This window comes from Thalassophryne amazonica, chromosome 21, assembly GCF_902500255.1.
Source record: "Thalassophryne amazonica chromosome 21, fThaAma1.1, whole genome shotgun sequence".
Classification (NCBI taxonomy): domain Eukaryota; kingdom Metazoa; phylum Chordata; class Actinopteri; order Batrachoidiformes; family Batrachoididae; genus Thalassophryne; species Thalassophryne amazonica.
In genome coordinates this window covers 6,201,815-6,223,216 of record NC_047123.1, presented here as the reverse complement: position 1 = coordinate 6,223,216, position 21,402 = coordinate 6,201,815, and the positions used below count along the sequence as shown (strand labels likewise).

General features: G+C 43.2%; 2 protein-coding genes across 2 annotated transcripts in view; both read left to right on the top strand.

The window, feature by feature from the left end:
- Positions 1–10,089, top strand: part of LOC117503546 (ryanodine receptor 3-like) — a 123,710-nt gene extending 113,621 nt beyond the window's left edge. Inside the window, 6 exon segments of the mRNA XM_034162805.1 lie at positions 113–231; positions 3,018–3,181; positions 3,386–3,626; positions 6,486–6,586; positions 9,660–9,734; positions 9,894–10,089. Of these exon segments, the coding sequence (XP_034018696.1) occupies positions 113–231; positions 3,018–3,181; positions 3,386–3,626; positions 6,486–6,586; positions 9,660–9,734; positions 9,894–10,089 (896 nt within the window).
- LOC117502832 (ryanodine receptor 3-like) overlaps positions 6,966–21,402 on the top strand; it is a 175,561-nt gene continuing 161,124 nt past the window's right edge. Inside the window, 9 exon segments of the mRNA XM_034161947.1 lie at positions 6,966–7,016; positions 9,660–9,734; positions 12,052–12,208; positions 12,741–12,905; positions 14,479–14,600; positions 14,714–14,894; positions 16,517–16,652; positions 20,792–20,887; positions 21,044–21,162. Of these exon segments, the coding sequence (XP_034017838.1) occupies positions 12,780–12,905; positions 14,479–14,600; positions 14,714–14,894; positions 16,517–16,652; positions 20,792–20,887; positions 21,044–21,162 (780 nt within the window). The 5' untranslated portion in view covers positions 6,966–7,016; positions 9,660–9,734; positions 12,052–12,208; positions 12,741–12,779.

Below are 21,402 nucleotides of genomic sequence, written 5' to 3'. Positions count from 1 at the left end.
TTTTGTTCAAGTCTTTAGAAATTTGTATGTGTGTTGCAACAGTTTTTTTTGTAAATGCCTAAGTGCGGACAACAGCAGTAAATCATAGAGAATATGATGTGTGATCTCTAAGGAATCCTGGAAGTCCTCCACTGTATCTTGGTTGAAAGTCCTGAGGCTCTGAACATCATCCAGAGAGGACACATTAAATCGATCATCTCTCTGCTCTACAAGCACGGACGCAACCATAAGGTGAGTAGAGCAGGAAGTATGGTCACCTAGAGATCACGAACGTGTAACTTAATGGTCTTGTGTGATTGAATTAGACTCCTGGCGCAAAAGGTCTAAACATACTAGTCCATGAGAGAGGAGGCACTTTGGACCTATATGGTGCCACTTCAGGGGGCGTAATGTCACTTGCATTCAAGCCCCAGTGCACCACGGCCTCACTAAATGTCCCACGGTGGCAGCTACAGCCAGGTAGGGGTCACTGAAGGATTACTCAGGGGTCAACATGCTTAAAAATGCTCCAATTGGGGAAAAATTTACCACATTAGGGATTCCAAGAAAGCATAGTTTGGACAACCTGTAGCTGAATGTTGTGGGGTAAAAGCAGCAAAATGTTCGCCACCTCGCCAGTCGCGCATTATGAGGTGAACTCGAAACTTGTAAATGGTGCAACATGAAGATAGTTTTAAAGTTTGAGTCTTTAATGTGACCTCTGTTATGTTTTTTGGTGACAGACAGCGACTCGTCAGTCGGCTGCTGTCCAACATGTGAAATTATATAATTGGGCCTAATTTTGATTGCAGGCCGTGTTTGGTTCACACATCCTTTGTTTTGACCGGATTCAGCAGGGTGCCTCGAGTTAAACTTTCAAGGAAAAAGCGAGTTCCCATGCACACCCTGAGGTTTCCCGGTGATGACTGCAGACAGTCATTATACATACAGAAAACGAAACTTGTCCTCTGCATTTAACCATCGTAATTACAGTGAGACACAATCCATCCAGTGCCAACTCCAGATGTAAAGATGCTGCCTTGCTCAGGGGCAGAGCTAGCAGACAGACCCTAAATAAGCATGGGTTTCCCGTCTTCTCAGAGTGGCCCCTGGTTGAATTGCAGTGCTGTTTGAAAAGGGCTTTTGAGTTTTTCCTAACAATGTTTACAGGTATTCTGTATTCTGGCTCCGTTCTCAAAGACCTCAGCAATCTGAACGGAAGCTGCCACAGCCGTTATCTGAGCCTTTAAATCCATTCTCCCAAGTGTCCGCTGGGACACAACAAACATAATCCAACACAGATCTTTCACCCTGAGTACCTCAAATGTCAGCATGCTTAAACTTTGAATTTTCTCTCACATACAGGTTTTAAACTTTGGGTCACGGCTCTAACGACGTCCTAAAAGATCATTTGGCTGTTTCCCCTGACAGTGGTAAAAAATGTCAATTTCTTAGGACACCTTATCCAAAGATCTTTATCCTGATTGGTGACGGTAGCACTGTGGGACTTTTATATGAAGTCGTAGTCATCTCAAACCCATGCATTGGTGAAGTTAGGCTACAAATATGTGATCTTGGGTTTAATTCCCAGTCATGTTACCCTGGAGTGGGATGGTACGCCCGTGTCGTAGTCAACTGTAGTGTTGTAGTGCACCATGATATGGATTGTGTATTACTGTCAACACTGTGAGACAGGCCACTGAGAACCCCCCAACACAATTATTTTTTATTTAAATGACACCTATGAAAATAATGCTGGAAAAATAATGAATAATAACACTGAATATCCATTAAAATTGAAATTGGTAATCATTTCAGTGCTTCTGCAGCTCAGATCAGTGTTCCTCTGTAGCTCACCTGGACCGAAGGTCTGGTGGGCTCATGCCAGATGGGGGGGTCGCCTGTCCTCCGGCATCGGTGCCGTCATGTGTAAACATCTTCTTCTCAGAAATCACTGAACCACTGAAGATGAAACTTGGTGTGTGTGTGTTCCTACCGACGAGGACACCAAAGTTTGTTTGAGGCTTTCAGATCTGATTTTAAATCTCATATATAGCAATCTGGATCACCTCCAAAATTCAGTGGCGTCTTCCATGCCCTAATATCTATCTGTGGTACAAATTTTATACAAATCTGTGACGTAGTTTTGACATTATCCTTCAAAGCATGTATAAAGTGAAATCTTGATCCAGGTTACCTCCAAAATTTAATGGAGTCTTCCATGGTCTAATATCTATCTGTGGTGAAAATTCCATCAAAATCCATGCAGTAGTTTTGATGTAATCCTACTAAAAGACAGACAGACAAACTCTGAGTTTATCAAACCTGGAATCACGGTGATTACTTCTTGTCAGGGGCACAATATAATGTTTGCCCAAAGACATTAAAGAGAATTGTGTTGAGTCATCTGATTTTCTGATAATTATCCTCGCTTTCTAATCCACCTGTTTCTCCCAAAGGGAGCCCCAGTCCCTCTGCTGAACTCTGGTAATCTTGCTGCACACCTTCATTATGTTGTTTAGGCTCTACTTGTTCTTCATTGACAACCATTAACCAACAGTTAAAATGCAAAGTGAAAAGACTTTCAATAAAAGACTGATAAAAGGTCTATAAATAGTATCACAGAAGTAAAAATAATTGAGTTGTTCTATGGGGTTTAGTTTTCCATCTCCAAGGGAAAACCACCATATCTTTGCACGGTAACTGCTCTGAAGTCACGTCATGTACCGTCATTGTCCAAAAGGTGGAACGGTCTGTGTCCTTGAATAAAACGCATCCTCTTAAATGGGCAGCGACCTTAGCTGGGGAGGTAACCTGCTGTCCAGGAGGAGCCGTAGACTCTCATCATCTTCTTGGTACTGGTATCTGGAGATGAGCACTGGCTCCAGTGCTGCATAGCACTTAACCACGGCTTCTCCCAGCAGCTGCTAATTCAACTAAAATGTCATCATGTGGAATCTCTTATAACTGCACCTAAAAAGGTTAAACCTTTAGAAGTGAAAATGTCACGCGTATTACCGAGTGCCCGTGTCTCTCAGATTCTAGATGTCCTGTGTTCCCTCTGCGTTTGTAACGGCGTGGCGGTGAGGGCCAATCAGAATCTGATCTGCGACAACCTGCTTCCCAATAGGGACCTGCTGCTTCAGACTCGACTGTGGTCAACGATGTCCAGAGGTAAAGAACGAGGACATGGAGATGGACTGTTTCCTAAATAATGCCACTGCACACCATCTTGGTTTTCAGGACTGAGCTGAATGCAGATTAGAGGACTGTAGAATCAGTTTTTTTGCTCCCCACCTTTAAAATTTTTTAGAAAATTCCTTGAAAGCTCTTCAGTGACTTCTGCTGCTACATATCGAAGTACTTTTCATACTTTGTCTCCTTCAAGCTTTTTTTCCCGTTTCAGCATGCGGCCCAACATCTTCCTGGGTGTGGCTGAAGGTTCCGCCCAGTATAAGAAGTGGTATTTTGAGCTGGTGATTGACCAGGTGGACCACTTTGTAACCGGCGAGCCGACTCACCTGAGGGTCGGCTGGGCCAACACCAAAGGCTACGCTCCCTACCCCGGGGGAGGAGAGGGGTGGGGGGCAACGGCGTTGGGGACGACCTCTACTCGTACAGCTTTGATGGACTTCACCTCTGGTCAGGTAGGTGGTCTTTGCTAAACCTGTTTCTTCTGATTACTTATATTCAGGATCGGGTTGACCACGGTCAGGTTGATGGCCGGATGCTTGAATTCAAAAAATGTACATTTGAATTTTTTTAGGTACTGTTATTTAAATATTTGAATGTTTATTTGCATACATAGACATTCCATTGTTTTCATGTAGTAGGGTTCAAAGTCCTTCAGGTTGAGGTTTGGATCCAACCAGGTGAAATTTTAAAATGTGGCTTTAAATACTGTGATTTATTTTGTCAAAATGTTATGGTCCTTTTTTATGTTTATCGGGGGAAAATATTTACAACATGGTGTTAAATAATTTTTAATAAATTAATCTATTTTTAAATCTAGATTAAAAATGCACCTTTTCTTGGCTTCTTTGCAAGTCTTGATGGTGGGAACTGTTTATTCAAATCAAATCAAAATTTTATTTATATAGCGCCAAATCACAACAAACAGTTGCCCCAATGCGCTTTATATTGTAAGGTAAAGCCATACAGTAATTATGGAAAAACCCCGGTCAAAACGACCCCCTGTGAGCAAGCACTTGGCGACAGTGGGAAGGAAAAACTCCCTTTTAACAGGAAGAAACCTCCAGCAGAACCAGGCTCAGGGAGGGGCAGTCTTCTGCTGGGACTGGTTGGGGCTGAGGGAGAGAACCAGGAAAAAGACATGCTGTGGAGGGGAGCAGAGATCAATCACTAATGATTAAATGCAGAGTGGTGCATACAGAGGAAAAAGAGAAAGAACGTGGGTGCATCATGGGAACCCCCCAGCAGTCTAAGTCTATAGCAGCATAACTAAGGGATGGTTCAGGGTCACTGATCCAGCCCTAACTATAAGCTTTAGCAAAAAGGAAAGTTTTAAGCCTAATCTTAAAAGTAGAGAGGGTGTCTGTCTCCTGATCCGAATTGGGAGCTGGTTCCAGGAGAGGAGCCTGAAAGCTGAAGGCTCTGCCTCCCATTCTACTCTTACAAACCCTAGGAACTACAAGTAAGCCTGCAGTCTGAGAGCGAAGCGCTCTATTGGGGTGATATGGTACTACGAGGTCCCTAAGATAAGATGGGACCTGATTATTCAAAACCTTATAAGTAAGAAGAAGAATTTTAAATTATATTCTAGAATTAACAGGAAGCCAGTGAAGAGAGGCCAATATGGGTGAGATATCTCTCCTTCTAGTCCCCGTTAGTACTCTAGCTGCAGCATTTTGAATTAACTGAAGGCTTTTCAGGGAACGTTTAGGACAACCTGATAATAATGAATTACAATAGTCCAGCCTAGAGGAAATAAATGCATGAATTAGTTTTTCAGCATCACTCTGAGACAAGTGCTTTCTAATTTTAGAGATATTGCGCAAATGCAAAAAGCAGTGGGCCAGGCAGGTTGGGAACTACTTAAGGGGACTAAATGTCACTTGTTCTGTATCCAGCTCTTCCTCTGCTGCCCCCCCAGTCGCTTTGAGTCACCACAGTGGAACCATTATGGCACAGATTTTACACTGGATGCCCTTCTTCACAAAGTGAGAGAAGGGCATCTTGATATAAGAGGAAAGAACTGCTCTGTTTCAGAGAATTTACTCAGAAAATCTCGTTCACATCCTTTTCCGGAACAAAACTCAGTGATAACTGGAGGCGCGGGTCTGTTTGAGCTCCATTGTGTTCTGAGTTGGAGCCTTTCCAGATGTTTCTGCCAGAAAGGGATTATTGCAGAATGTTATGTGGTCAGCAGTGTTTAGTCCACAGTCTTACAGCATCTCCAGAGACCAGACGGAGGTTTGTTCAAAATGCAGCTCTGGGAATTCTACCGTCTCTGTGCAGAATCGTTCAGCCTGGCTTCCGAGGGTTGGGAGTTACACACTCACTGAAAGAGGAAGAGCATCTTTCATTTCCCTTTTCTTAAAGCTATCCTACTACTGGAATGATGCCCCCCCCCCAAAAAAAACCTCCAATTTTATGGGTTCTGTTTTGTTTGGGGGATGGGGGGGGTGACCCTGTATTCTGACACCAATGCAAAGTCGTTAGTGCAGAACATCGTTCTGGTTTTAGAATTTTCATGAGACATTCACTCAGTTACTGTATTTTGTGGAGTATAAGTCACACTGAAGTATAAGCAGTGGTGGGCACAGTACCGCTAATTAGCGAAGCTAACATTTTTGTTAGCGGATTAGCTTTTAAGATAACTTTGAAAACCATCAGTGGACCAATTAGCTTCCTCTAAATTTAGTTTTGCTAACTTTCAGTCCGCTTTCAGAAACTGTCTGATAACTTTTTTCCAATTTGTCAAGGGCGTAATATGGGTCATTGACATATTTTACGTCAAAAAATTATAGTTATAGATTCATTTGTTTGGAATGGTGGCCATTTTTATGCCGAAAACAGCCAATTTGGGTATTTGGACCATAACTTCTCTTTTCATTTAACAAGAGCACAATATTGGCCATTGACATTGTTTCCATCCCAAAATTGTTTGCATAGATTTGTTTGTTTGGAAATGGCAGCCGTTTTATGCCGAAAATGGCCATTATGCCTTGGGCGTTAATTGAGCCGGTAACCACAGGGCCCTTGGCACTCTAATTAAATTATTCTCAGCTAATGTACATTGTCATAGTATTCCACATATTCCAGATGATCAAAAAAATGTTGCGATGCCCTTTTGTTGACCTGTGACTGATGATGTGGAAGGTTTTCATAGACACATGTACATACAGACAGCTGCCCTTTTATGCATAAGAACTGATTGATTGCTCGATGATTTTCAGTATCTATACACCACCACTGGCTTGCAAACAAATCTCCAAATCCACCGGTCTGTCTGGCTTCCGTTCTAACAGACATTTCTTTTGCAGCACCTGTCCATTTCCAATGGCAACATCCAGGTGGACGCCTCCTTCATGCAGACCCTGTGGAACGTCCAGCCGACCTGCTCCCTCCAGCAACATGGCTGTCGGCAAGTTCACACAGACGCCTGCAACCCACCACAATGTGCAGGATCATTTTAACGGAAACTGTCAAATCCTTCTTTTGTCTGGTGGTTTTTTGCCAACAACGTAATGGACTGTGGGTTATAATTAAAGAAAATAATGACTTTGTTGACCTGGTGCATGCAGAAACACGCAAACATAACAAACACAGATTGAAATAAGTCACTGAAGCAACACCACCAATGTTGTGACTCCAGGGCTCTTTTGTGCCTTTTTTTATTTGGCTGCTGAATGACTGTGTGAATGCTGAAAACATACGTAGGAATAAAGATGGAGTTCTGACTCTTCTGTTTATATGATCAGGGTATTTGGTTGGGGGTCATGTGATGCGTCTTTGCCATGGACATGATGAGAGTTGACCATTCCTGGAGCGGACAAGAGTGAGGAGGAGCAGAGGTTAGTAACGCCGTCTTTTCAGTCCCGTTCTTCCACAATACCACTGCTTGTTATACACCTGAAAAAGAAAGGTTTGGAGTGTACACAGGATCCATACTGGGCACCCCCTATGTAATCTGCGGACTTGCGCACCGCCCGAGGCAGCCCTCAGACTCGGCGCATGTTGTGCTCCAAGCCCAGACAGAATCACTGCGAAATATCAGGAGATGAGGAGAGAATGTGCACTGTGATCTCACTGAGATCATTCAGTTCCGTGAGTGTCCGTCTCATCTTTCCTGACAGACAACAACATTTCCCAACTTTTGCAGAGTGGTGAACCTGCTCTGGAGAAATAATGTAATCATCCTGAAAGTGCTATATAAATAAAGTTTCTGTTATTATTACCCTCTCACCAGACAGTGTAGACGTCCTCGTCTTTCTAAAAAGGAATTTGAAATTATGAACTCAGGTCTGTTTTTTTCGTTTTTACTTACTTTTTTATTGTACTAATGTACATTTATTTTAAATTAATTTGTAATTTTCATTGCTTATTTTAAAATATTACCTGCACCAAGGAGGTAATGTTTCACCTGCGTTTTGAACAGATTTCAGTGGAATTTGTCGAACAGATCGATAAAGTGGCAGGAAATAAGCAAAATATTTTTTTATTAACCATTTCATTATTTTTGGAGGAGACAAGGAATATATTCCACAACAGAGGTCCAGAAGAATGTTTGGCACATAGAAACATAATGTTGAATTTGGTGAGCAGATACATAATGTCCTCAAAAACGAGGGATTTTATGTTTAATTTGGTCTGAATATATTTTAGACCCAGTAGAAAAATTTTAAAATTGTAACGCCACATACCATCACGGCGTGCATGTGCCGTTCTCCAGTGTTGCCACAGTTACTTTGAAAAAGTAATCAAATTACTGATTACTCCTTGAAAAAGTAACTTAGTTACTTTACTGATTACTCAGTTGTAAAACTAAGTTAGATTACTAGATACTTTTTTAGTTACTTTCCCAGCTGCCGACAACAACCCTCTGCCACCTCAACATGACAGTACTTGTTTTGTCAAAACTCACTTTATAGTCACCCTTTCTTGACTTAAATGAAAATAAATACTTGTTTTATAAAAAGTAAAATAAAGACCTCTTTCTTGACCTCATATTTAACTGTTGACAGCACTGTAACAGTAAAACTTGCAATTTCTAATCTACATTGTTTATAAATGTAACTGTTAAATTCTTTCTAACATTTTTCTAACATTTAAATTCTCTCTAAACATTTTACTTGTCAAAATTGTTATTATTATAAGTAGTATTAGTAGTTGTAGTGAAAAAGGCTTCAAAACTGGACCTTTAATCTAGGGTGTTGAGGGGGAGGGGGGGGCACATCCTTGCCCCACGCCCCCCATTCCATCTGGATTCGCCCCTGCTTTGGCGTTTGAGCACAAAGAATGGATAACATTATTTATGCAGAAAACATGACCAGATTTACAGGTAAGAAGGTTTTATTGCGTTTTCACATCATGTGGTCCTCAGAGTGTTTAGGTGCATTTGAGTGGAAAATAGTGTTAGTTGTTGACGCGTCGCGGAGGATCAGCTGTTTTTAACAAGCAGATACGGAGCGGCTCAGAATTCTGAATAAGGAGAAAAAAAGCATAAAAATGTCTTTGTAAAGCTCAGTGCAGGTGTGCTGTTGTCACAGCGCTTTAAGACGTGAGGACGAGTTGTAGCTGCTGCAGAAAACTGCGGATGAAAAGCTCCCAGCTCGCTGAAAGCGGGTAGTTCAGTCGAACCCCGACCCCCTGCCCACGGACCAAGTTTAATGCTGCTATCAACCCACAATGCAAAAATAATAGTAACGCACAGTGACTTGGAGAAGTAACTTTAATCTGATTCTGATTTGGAAAGATTAACGTGTTAGATTACTCGTTACTAAAAAAGTGGTTAAAGTAATGCGTTACTAAGTAACGGCATCACTGCCATTCTCACAACCATGAGCAGTGGAATTTTCTGTCATTCTTTCATGGGAAGCGTCTGCTGCAGTCCGACAACATGAGTCTTAAGGGTTGGGCTTAGAACACAGTGTGCACCGAAAGTGTGACAGTTTGTACTGAAGCTGGTGGGAAACCAAACCGTGATCACTCAGCACGAGTCCCAGTTGCCCAAAATTAATTTGAAAATGAGCGCTGACAGGCTGAATAAAATCCCACAGCACCCAACAGCATCACGGAACTGACAGGAAGTGGAAAAATGTAATCGGATCATGATAACTTATACAAACAGATAATGAAGCAGATGGCGAGACTGAAGCTTTTCTTGTATGACGAGATATATGAGTGAACGTGAGATGGGTTTGGTGATGATCAGAGAGACTTATTGATACTGTAACTTTAATTCTTCAAAATGTAATTTTAGGCAACTGAAACTTGAGTTTTGATTCATTAAGAGCTGCCTTTTAGGAGTGTGGCTGAAGAGACTCTGTTATTGTATCTGGATGAAAGATGGACTGTTGGATCTCAAATCAGGATCTGATTTAAGATTTATCAGAGGTTCCTCTACGATGACTGCATTAGGAGAAACTCTTATTCCTCCAGTCGGATCAAAAACATTCAGAATGACAGACGTCGCCTTTGTGTTTGTGTGATCTCAGGACCGTGAACTATGAGGCAGGGAAAGGTGCATCGAGGGCCCGCTCGCTGTGGAGACTGGAGCCGCTCCGAATCAGGTGAGATCAGACACAAATCTGCAGAGAGAATAAAACATCACACATAAAAAAAGACTTCAGGCAAACATTTTTATTAGGGACGTTTTTATTTCATGGGAGAAAATAACCACTGAGGCTGCCGTCCTTCAAGCCTTCTGGTACTATCTGCTGATCTCAGAGACCTCTATGCCAGATGGACGAGAAAAATCCCAGCCTGGCAGCTTCCCTCACTGCAGGCGTCACCAGCGGGTTCTTGGGTTGCCGCCACGACAAGCACGGGAACAATCTGGCCAAACCCAAAGCAATCACCTCAACAATGGAGGCCTCGAAGATGAACCACTCTGATTTCATGTCCCTGACCTCCCTCGGGATGTAGGAGAACTTCCTTCTGAAGTGTGATTTGAAGGCCATCTGGACAGGCTCTTCCACCAAACATTCTCAGCAAACCCTCACAATGCGTTGTGGCGTTCCAGGTCAGTTCAGTGTCTAATGCCACCATCTGACCAGCTAATCACCAGGTGGTGATCAGTCGCAGCTCTGATGACACAATTACGAGATTGATCATCAACCTTTGACTTGGGGTGTTCTGGTAGCAAGTGTACTTATAAACACTCTTGCACTCAAACAAGGTGCTTGTGATGGACAGTGCATGACCAACACAAAAGTCCAACAAGAATACATCACTGTCACCCTGGACAGCTCTGGAGAGAGTCCAGGCTTCTCCAGAAGTTCGTTTCCTGAGCCTCAGCTGTCTAAAGAGGTGAACCTAACTATATCACTCAGCCTCCTGCACAAGTTCAGGTTCCTTCCCCATCAAAGAGGTGATGTTCCAAGAGTCAAGTACCACCCTTTATTCTCTCCATGTGGATGGGGAGCCCACATGGAGGTGCCGCAGATCCTGACCATGCCTCATGGCTGTAGACCCATCCACCAGGTGCTCACCTGTCAGCCCCCTCCCCAGGCTCCGGTCTGCCTAATCTGGGCGAGGTGACGCTTTCCATTTTTGTGTCCACCATAAAGGGTCTTTTTTTTTTTTTTTTTTAAATCACCGTTTGTCTGTCTCCTCACCTGGGGCCGATTTGCCAAGGGCAGTCCTACCAGGAGCTAATGTTCCACACAAGCCTCCTCCACCACGGTAAAGTGTCAATTTTGTTTCCGATCCATCTTGTGCATTTAAAGCAGCAGAATTAAATGTCTTTTGCGAAAGCCGGCACTGGCTGATGAAAAGAAGCACTACACATACAATGTTTGCTCTGAGACTGCTAATGGAGAAGTATAGAGAAGGCCAGAAGGAGTTACATTGTGTGTTTGCAGATTTAGAGAGAGCTTGTAACAGTGTGCCGAGAGAAGAGTTGTTTTATTGTATGAGGAAGTCTGGAGTGGCAAAGAAGTATATGAGGGTAGTGCAGGACATGTACAAGAACAATGTGACAGCAGTGAGATGCGCGTTAGGAATCACAGATGCATTCAAGGTGGAACAGAAATTACATCAAGGAGCAGCTATAAGTCCTTTGTTGTTCACAATGGTGAGGTACAAGTTGACGGAAGCAATCAGACAGGCGTCTCCATGGACTATGATGTTTGCGATGATGTTATGAACTGTACTGAGCAGGTTGAAACTAGCCTGGAGAGGTGGAGATATGCTCTGGAAAGAAGGGGAATGAAAGTTATTTGGAGTAAGATGGAGTACTTGTGCGTGAAAGGGAGTGAGCTCAGTGACATAGTGAGGTTGCAAGGACTACAGGTGGTGAAGGCAGATGAGTTTAAATACTTGGGGTCAACTAGAATGGAGAGAGTGGTGGAGAGGTGAAGAGAATGCAGGCAGGATGTAGCAAGTGGAGAAGAATGGCAGGAGTGATTTATAATGGAAATGCAACATTGACAAGATGGTAGCAAGACCAGCTATGTTGTCTGGCTTAGAGATGGTGGTGTGAACAAAGAGACAGGAGGCAGAGCTGAAGATGCTGAGGATGGCATAGATACATAGTTACAGAGGTAAAATTGAGATGGCTTGGACATGTACAGAGGAGGGACCCAGGATATATAGGGAGAAGGATGCTGAGGATGGAACAGCAGGCAGAAATAGAAGACGTAGGCCAAAGAGGAGGTTTGTGGATGTGCTGAGGGAGGACATGCAGGAGGTGGTGTAACAGAGGAAAGGAGGAGATAGAAACATCATCTACTGTAGACAAGAGCAAGAAGAAGGGTGCAGTCCTGGCTCTGTAAAATGTCTCTCAAAATAGAGGCATCCTTATATTCTGCATCGTATCACCTCTGTACTACAGACACATTTTTCTTTTTCTCTGTTCGGAAGTTGTAACAGCCGATCTCTCTGTAGCTGGAGCGGGAGCCACATCCGGTGGGGCCAAGCCTTCCGACTACGCCACCTGTCGACCGGTCACTACCTGGCCCTGACTGAGGACCGTGGATTAGTGCTGCAGGACAGGGAAAAGTCCGACACCACGGCCACCGCCTTCTGCTTCAAGGTGTCCAAGGTCCGTGCTCCTTTACCGCTGCTCGCTTCATAACCTGCGCTTAGTCTCCACACCACTGTGGTCCAGCGACACAGAGAAGAACTTTGTAAAAAAAAAAAAAATATACGAAATCAAGACAAAAGTCTCCCACATACGTTAGTGCAGTTAATGCAGCTGAAAGGGAAAAACAATTTATTTTACAAGAAATAAATATTGAACTTGTTGTCGGGTGTTTTTTTTTTTTTTCTTTTTTTCTGTATCTTGTCCTTTCTCCAGTGGCGGTTGTGTTTCTGATTGGTGTGTTTGAAAAGGTCAGTACTTTGTCATGTTGAACATCATTGTTAATGTGTTTCCTGCTTCTCGCTGTCGGCTGCAATCAGCCGCTTCGCTCCGTCTCTGCTGAGCCGACAGGCCGCTGGAGCTAATGAGGCTGGCAGCGCTCTCACAGCGGGCCAGTGAGCACGCTCTCTTCCACCCGCCTCCCTGATTACAATCCGATCACAATATATCTTCATTTATCATATGTGTGTGTGTCTGAATGTCAACACAACAGGAAAAGGGCGACTCGGGCCTGAAGCGGGACATAGAGGGAATGGGGATGCCAGAGATCAAATACGGTGACTCGGCCTGCTTCGTCATGCATGTGGCGACTGGACTGTGGCTGACCTACCAGGCGCCCGACGCCAAGTCATCTCGCTTAGGACCATTAAAGCGAAGGGTAAGAAGGAAAAAGTGCTTCCTCCTACAGCAGTGACTTCTGTCGATGTCGTTAAAGTAATAAATTACCTTATACTTTATAATGTCATCTTGACCTTATTTACACATTATTGTGTTTCCAATAGTTTGGTTTTTGGGAATGTTTAGACTTATTGGGTCATGCCAAGGCCATAGACTGTATCAGGCATGAGAATTTTCAGGATTTTTCCTGAATTCCAGGTTTTTGTTGTTTTTAAGGACGATCTGAATGAAGTATTCCTGATTCCCCCACCAAGCGTCTGCTTGGCTTCCAAAATAAGGCTTAATGTGGGTCTAATCTTACCTAAAACCCATGAGCTCCTACAGTGGGCCCCAAACCCTGGACACACTTTCAGGATTTTCGGGATGTCTCATTCTCATGTCTGCTGTTTATACACTGGCCACACCTTCTGTCAAACAGGGCAGCTCTTAATATTGCCATCTCGGCAGTCCTAAATCATGACCAGTCCATAAATGGGTAAAGAGGTGGAGCGTGACCAAAGAAACCCAAACATGCGTCACTACCTCAGTTACCAAACAAGTGAAGGTAATGCTAACAGTGTGACTTTCGTATGGGGGTGTGTGGACTGCGCGGTGGTTTTCATAACTGGTTTATTTGATGTGGTTATTAAAATGTTGCACCATAAAGAGATCTAATGTCGCCAAGCCACCTGCTAATTACAGTTAGCAGTGCTAACTTATTGTGTTAACCTGCAAATGATATAATACTAAAACTTCACATGGTGGAGAAATCGCTCCATTTTGAGAAGTTTGGGCCACGATGATGACCAACCTGTTGCTTATAGTAGCAGATAATCCAGAGTGTTTTTCCAGCACCTTCCACCCCATCTACACACCAACACAGCTCACTGACATCAGGAGTCTACATGAACCAAATATATGTTCTCCTTTCCTCCAAGTCCTTGTCTGTCCTGACTCCTCTCGGTCTGTCCTCTTTGAACCCTTCTTGTGAGCAGGAGCGACGGGTGTAGGAAGATCATCTCAAACCCTGTGGAGGCTTACAGTTCATTTTTGGTGAGGTGTTGGATTAATGTGACATGAGGAATGTAGCTCATCCTTGGACAAGCCTCGAGGGACATCAAATGCCACTTTGTCCTGGCAGCAGTCAGACCCTGCAGCCGCGGCAGCATGCCAAACCACCTGTCATATTAAAGGAGATGGTCAGCGTGCGCCGTAATCCTCCTCCGCCACCTCTTTCATATTGTTTGCTTGATGGTGGTCGTGTTTCACTGAGTCTTGGCGGTTTTGACCCTTAGTTGCACAGATCTCTCTCCAGCCTGTGGATCCTTAACGGCTGTGGTGATGTTTGAGAATAAATCTGTCGTTACATTTTGATGCATCTGTTTTTATAGACATAAAAACACATTTATACAAAGTGGGAAAGTCTTAAACTTCAGAGCGATCTAGAAATACCTCCCAGGGGAAGCTCCTAGAACCATTTACAGTGATGTGTTTGATTGGATTTTTACTTGTTGCCTCGGTGACTTAATGTCTTTAAAGTTAAAATCCATATTTTTACGTGCATCCTGTCCTAGGCCTGCCTGCATTCTGAAGGTCACATGGATGATGGGCTGACCCTGCAGCGCTGTCAACATGAAGAGTCACGAGCCGCACGCATCATCCGCAACACCACCTTCCTCTTCACCAACTTCATAAGGTAATACATTGGAGACACTTTTGTACTGGTTTTCATCAAAGTAACGGCAACCCTCACAAACGGAGGTGAGATGTTTTAGAGTTCGTGTTGAGTTCTTGCTGTCCTTCCGTCAGGGCTTTGGACAGAATGACAGCGGGCGAATCCACGGCGGTGGCTGGTTATGTGGAAGAAGTGCTGCAGACGCTGAACGACCTGATTGAGTACTTCAAGCAGCCTGACTCGGAGCTAGAGCACGAGGAGAAACAGTGTCTCCTCCGTTCACTCATTAAACGTCAAGATCTCTTCAAAGAGGAAGTAAGATTGATTTAACGTGTGGGTGTTGGATATAAATGGGCTGCCTATAAAAATTAGTGCACATGTCCATAATACTGCCTACAGTGGGTAAATACTGAGTTGAGTGGAGGAAATATTGGAGTTGTATTTCTGGGTTACTTAGTATTTGTCAAGGCGGTTTTTGAGTGCGTTGATGGTCGCAGTATTGACTACTTGTGTATTTGTGGTGGAGTAGCGTTGATTATATCACCTCTTGGATACCTGTACGCCATACAGGGAAGGTCTTGTTTTTTAATCTGGAACTATAGTCAAGGTTTTTTAGTTCTGGGATAAGTTTGGTACCTTGGCCTAATACTTGTTCTATAAGGGTTTGGTCTTGAGGGCATGTAAGGACTTTGAAGAGGTTTTTTTTATTTTGAATGAGTGGCTCTTCAGATGGGACAAATGACCTGGTTTTCATTTGGCTTTGACTTGACCTGATGTGTGGACTGCAAAGTCTAATTTGGGGTTCATTAGTATTCCGTGGTCTTTCACTGCTGGTATTGTCCAGGGTAATATGATGATGATATTGAGCAGTGTTTTTGTTCAGAGGTGGAGTGCTTTGCGTTTTGGAATGTACAACTTTAGGAGTCATCATCTTTAGGGTGGATGATAGCTGACTTCCTGAGCAGATCTTCTACTCCCAGCTGAGAGAAGGAAAATGGTCCAGAGGAGGGCAGAAAAGTGGAACAAGTTTACCATGAGGCTTCTTTTTTGCACAGTAAAGCTTTAAGTGCCTTTTGTTAATATAACTCTGTATTGTAGTGCTTGACAAAGCTTTCCCAAAGTAATTCCTTGCCTCTGTGGTTATATCAGCTATTGATGAATGAGGGTTCTTGATGTGGTGCCGTCTGCACGCTTGGAGGTCACAGGTATTCAACTTAGATTTGCTTGTTTGTCCTTCATGCACTGAAATTCCTCCAGATTCCTTGAATCCGTTAATGATGTTACGCCCCAGAAAGGTAGAATTATGCAAATTCTTTCCAGTCTTTCTTTGGGGGAACATTGTTTTTTAAAAAAATCTATTTTTTCACTTTTTTTTTTTTTTTTTTTGAGAAATTGGAGATCCTCTGCCAAACCTTGCTTCTCAGCCTTTCATGGATTCAGCTTTGGACCAAATCATGATTACTATCACCTGTTGACATCACTTTTTTACATCATTTCTTGCCCTACATTGCTCCATCCCAACTTTTATTGGAATGTCTTGTTGGCCTAAATGCAGGAACGGGTGAGTATTAACAAATGAAAGGAAGGTGATCACACAAAACTTGAAATTTCTTGAAATTTCATACAGTGAAATAAAAGTCCAAGTAAATGTAAAAACATGCTGTTTTTTTAATAATGGCATTTTCTCTCCTATCTGAACTTTTTCTGATTGGGGTTGTAGTTAAAGTCTGATGGTGTGAGGGAACGTCAGTCTCAGACACGTGAAATACTTCCTGTTGTTTTTGGCAGTTGTCTGGGAAATGGACAGAGGAAGGAGGAAGGATACAACAAAGCTTCCATTGAATGGGATTTCTACCAAGAATATTATCTGCTTCATCTTGTGGTTTGTTTTTCTTTGGGTGTCTACATAACCATGAATGGTTCTTTCCTCCCCTTAGGGGATGCTGACCCTCCTCTCCAAATGCATCGATCGCATGAACCTGTACAACAGTGCTGCCCACTTTGGAGAGATGGCGGGCGAGGAGGCAGGCGCGGCCTGGAAGGACATTCTCAACCTCCTCTATGAACTCTTGGGTAAGGCGGCTTGATCGGCGTGAAAAACCTACATCATCTGTCAGCGTTGTCATCCGCTGACCCTGACCAGACGTGCAGTATTAATCTTCCGTCACACTCCTCCCTTCCCTCCAGCCAGGCGTCCCCTCCTCCCCCACCTTCATGCTGCGTTCTGGAGCTCACAGCTGCAGACGGCCCTCACATAAAACTGTTTTATAATTCCCCAGTGGGGAGGTTTCATTTACTGCACCCCCCCCCCCGGACAAGAAATATGTTGATTGTGTCTGTACCTGTGGGGGTGTTTGTCCCACTCTGACAAGCAGACTGTGATGATATTATGCTGCTGTTTGTGCTAGAAAAGCTGAGTGTGAGTGTCCTCGCTTTTTTACAGCTTATCGTATTTTCCCGGACCATGTCGCACCTCACAAAAAATGTCTCATTTTAGGTGTGGGGGGGGGTGGGATGCGACAAGAAGGAAAATTAACGTAACCAGCACATTATTTCTTTATGGTGCAAACTCGGCGTTAATGAGCACAAACTAACAAGCCAATTAACGTTGTTCTAACCAGTGGTGGGCACAGTTCTGCTAATCCGCTAACCGCTAATTATCGAAGATAATGTTTTCATTATCGGATTAGCTTTTCACATAACTTCGAAAACCATCAGCGGACCAATTAGCTTCCGAAAAATTTAGGTCCGATCATTTTTAGACCGCTACCATATTTTTACGGGCATAATGAATAAAGCTTAACAGTTAAAAACATTTGTGAAGTCTGAAATCAGAGATTTTAGTGCTTGCCTGCTACATGTTTTGGAGCAGGCAAGCACTAAAATCTCTGTGTGTGAGAGAGAGAGAGAGAGAGAGAGGTTTTGACTTATGGTTAAAATTTTTAACAAACTAATTCTGGACAAGTTATTTAAATTAACGTCACATCTGGCATTTTATAAAGTGAAAATATCAGCTATATGTTTTAGTTTTAAAGTAATGCACTAATTTTGAATGTTTCAGCGTTTGGACACATGCCACAGTGCATTATGGGTAAATTTGTTTCCTGACAGGAGAAATGCATTGAGACGCTCTGATCAGGCTGCACTTTAGCCGCTGCACACAGACAGCGGCATTAACATCGCAACATAAAACTCTTTGTATATTGTGCCTAAAACTGTTGTGAATTCATTATCTTGCTTTATAGACGTAGTTATTGTATTTGTTTTATGTAAACAGAAGCTCAGGTTGTTTCTTTGTTATTTTCAGTGAGCTGCTGTGGTCCCATGACGCATGTCCAGTGAAGGCAGGGCGGACCAATGTTTAGGGGGGGATCGTTCGGTCTGCTACACCAGCACGTTCCATTTCTCAGCATCAGTCAGACCCTAAAAGCACTGAAGGATTCCTGCTGAAAACAAAAAGAGAACAGAAGTTTTAACTTTGTGTTCTTTGTAGTGAGTGTTGATATGTTGGTAAAATAATTTTCATGCTGTGCGGCACACCGTCTTTCTCTTGGCTCGAGCTGAGTCACCGTCACAGAGACTGTGACCGCCACAAGTTTTATGCTGGACGACTTTTTCTCGGGCAGTTTGTTTTGCTGTCAGTGGAGCTTCCCCTCGGTTCACCTTGACTGCCCTCATATTCATCATCACTTACTCCAGTGTGGAGTCTGAAACACACACGTGTGGCACACAGACCCACACAGCGCTCACCCGCAAGGAGGCGGGGCCATCTGATGAAGCATGAAATGTGTAGCTCGTCTTTCTGTAGCACCAGCGGATCTATTTTAAGAAACACACGTTTCAAAGGGATGGTGGTGGCCATCACAGTGTGGGCTTAGACTATGTCCTGGATTTTTGTATGTTGCCAGTATTTGTTTTTATTGCTGCTTTTTCATGTCTTTGCACTCGGTAACGGTGGTTGCTCACTGTTGATCTAGATGCTTGTTTGTGAAGCGTCTATCCTGCAAGTTCTGTGTTCTTGTCTTATCCGTCTCTTGAGATTTAATTTCTTCAGTGTCTTTGTCCTGAGCACTGTGGTGCAGCTCGAGGAGGGTCCTGTAGTCCTAGAGTCCGCTGGTCCTAACCTTTTTATGTTATTTGATGGTGTATATTACAACCCCAGAATGATTTGAAAGTTCAGTTTTGAAAAATAAAACATATGATTCTGTTGACATAAACCATAATCACCATTAATTGTACTGTTGTGTAGAAATCTGTTGAATTGAAAAATCAACAAATAATCAACAACAAATAATTAACAACAAATAATGCTAATGCTATTTCACCAATTCACTTTTTTTATTGTCACACTTTTGTAACTTTACTTAACCTTCTTTAGAGCTACATATAGCCAACCATAAATGTAAAAACAACTTCAACATGCTCTCCTTAATACTAGGATTAATGGACCCTAGGACTAGGAATAAATAAATAAATGGTAAATGGACTGCATTTATATAGCACTTTTCCATCTGCATCACACACTCAGAGCGCTTTACAATAATGCCTCACATTCACCCCGATGTGAAGGTGCTACCATGCAAGGTGCTCACTACACACCGTGTTATATGGAGTATAAGGACGCGTCCACACAGAGACAAGTTTTGACATATCTGTGAGTGAATAAACCTCAAAATGTTGTCTTTGTGTTTTCATGTGTACAACCAATACACAACGTTTGTGAAGTGATGATGCCGTCATCATCTTCTTCTTGTGTTTGTATACAGCACACAAGCTTTAAGCACGTGTTCTTCTCCTTTTTTCTGCAGGAGCGTTACAGTGCCACATACAGGCCTGGCATGTATACTACAGTGTTTTGAGCGTTACAGTGCCACATACAGGCCTGGCATGTATACTACAGTGTTTTCAGTGGTTTCATGTTAACGCAGATACGAGGGCTGTCCATAAAGTATATGTCCTTACGGACCTATACGGACCTATTCCTGTGGCGGTGCGGCGCCACAGGAAAAACACCTCCGTGTTGATAACCATTTGTAAAATCCAGGCGGCTTTTGATGGCTTTCAGTGGAGTGAGTATATGAGAAATTGTTTAACAGCTGGACATGTTCCAACTTGTCCTTAAGGCTTCCAACAGAGGTGCTGTGGCGGAGCGTCGCAGCGGCTGCGAGCTGACGCTGCAATCCGCCCGCACGTCTTTCATTAAAAAAAATCTCCTTTAACAGTGGAATATCCGGATAAAATGCTGAAACCGACTTCTTCTGAAACTTCTCTGTTCTCTCATGATGTCCTGGATCAATAGAGCCTGAAATGTGGAGGTTTTCAGCTTGAAACAAGCTGACGACGGCGCCTGGGACTGCTGCGCGACGTCCCACTCTGTGGGAAGTCCTTAAAGCGACAGTATCAACTCAAAATCTCTCATCAGCCGTTAAAATTTTCACCGAAAACCAGCTTAATTTTTCGAACCGTGTCCACTTCGATGTGCCTCACGGGTTTAGAAAAAATTTTGATCAAACAAAGCGCCAGTCTCTCAGCAACTTCTCAGACAAAGGAATTCCGACGAGGGGCTGGACGACTCCTCCCACAAGGAGTGCTCACAGGCGATTGACGTCTCCGACAGGCGTGGAAAAACTCACGCATGCGCACGAGGGTTCAAGCATGTCTGACGTAAAAACATATGAATGAAATACATATAGTTTTTGAAAAAAATAAAAAGGACCTATACTTTATTGACAGACCTCGTATTTTATGGGATACTTTTTGAAAACAACAAAGAAAGGGATCACATAGGGAAAGTTCTGCTTCTGAAATAAAATGATTTCCTGTGCTGGATGCTGTTTCCTCCCGTCCATCTATTGGCCGTCCATCTGATCCTCCGAGATCCTTCCAGGACCAGGACCTTTGCTCAAGTTGTTACATCATGTTAAAGCAAATGAGAATCTGAGGGGTCAGTACACGTAAGGCTGACTGCTAGCGACTGATGCGCTCTGCGGGAGAGAAAAAATTCAGGCATGCCCAAGAAATTTCCTTCCACTTCCCCACCAGACAACAACTCACACGCGTCATTTATTACCGTCTGATAAAATCAAGTTGGATACTTTTTGAATCCACTTCATTTGTTCAATAATATAACTTACACATCCATTCATCTGCCCCGATCTAATTTTATGTGTATATTTATCTGTAGTCTACATATTTTTTGTCTTTTTTTCCAGCTGCTCTGATCCGTGGGAACAGGAATAACTGCACCCAGTTTTCACGAAACTTGGACTGGTTGGTCAGCAAACTGGAGAGACTGGAATCTTCTTCAGGTATGATGGAAAAGTGTCTGACAGCTCTGAGCACCTCCCACATATTTTGTTCAAGTCTTTAGAAATTTGTATGTGTGTTGCAACAGTTTTTTTTGTAAATGCCTAAGTGCGGACAACAGCAGTAAATCATAGAGAATATGATGTGTGATCTCTAAGGAATCCTGGAAGTCCTCCACTGTATCTTGGTTGAAAGTCCTGAGGCTCTGAACATCATCCAGAGAGGACACATTAAATCGATCATCTCTCTGCTCTACAAGCACGGACGCAACCATAAGGTGAGTAGAGCAGGAAGTATGGTCACCTAGAGATCACGAACGTGTAACTTAATGGTCTTGTGTGATTGAATTAGACTCCTGGCGCAAAAGGTCTAAACATACTAGTCCATGAGAGAGGAGGCACTTTGGACCTATATGGTGCCACTTCAGGGGGCGTAATGTCACTTGCATTCAAGCCCCAGTGCACCACGGCCTCACTAAATGTCCCACGGTGGCAGCTACAGCCAGGTAGGGGTCACT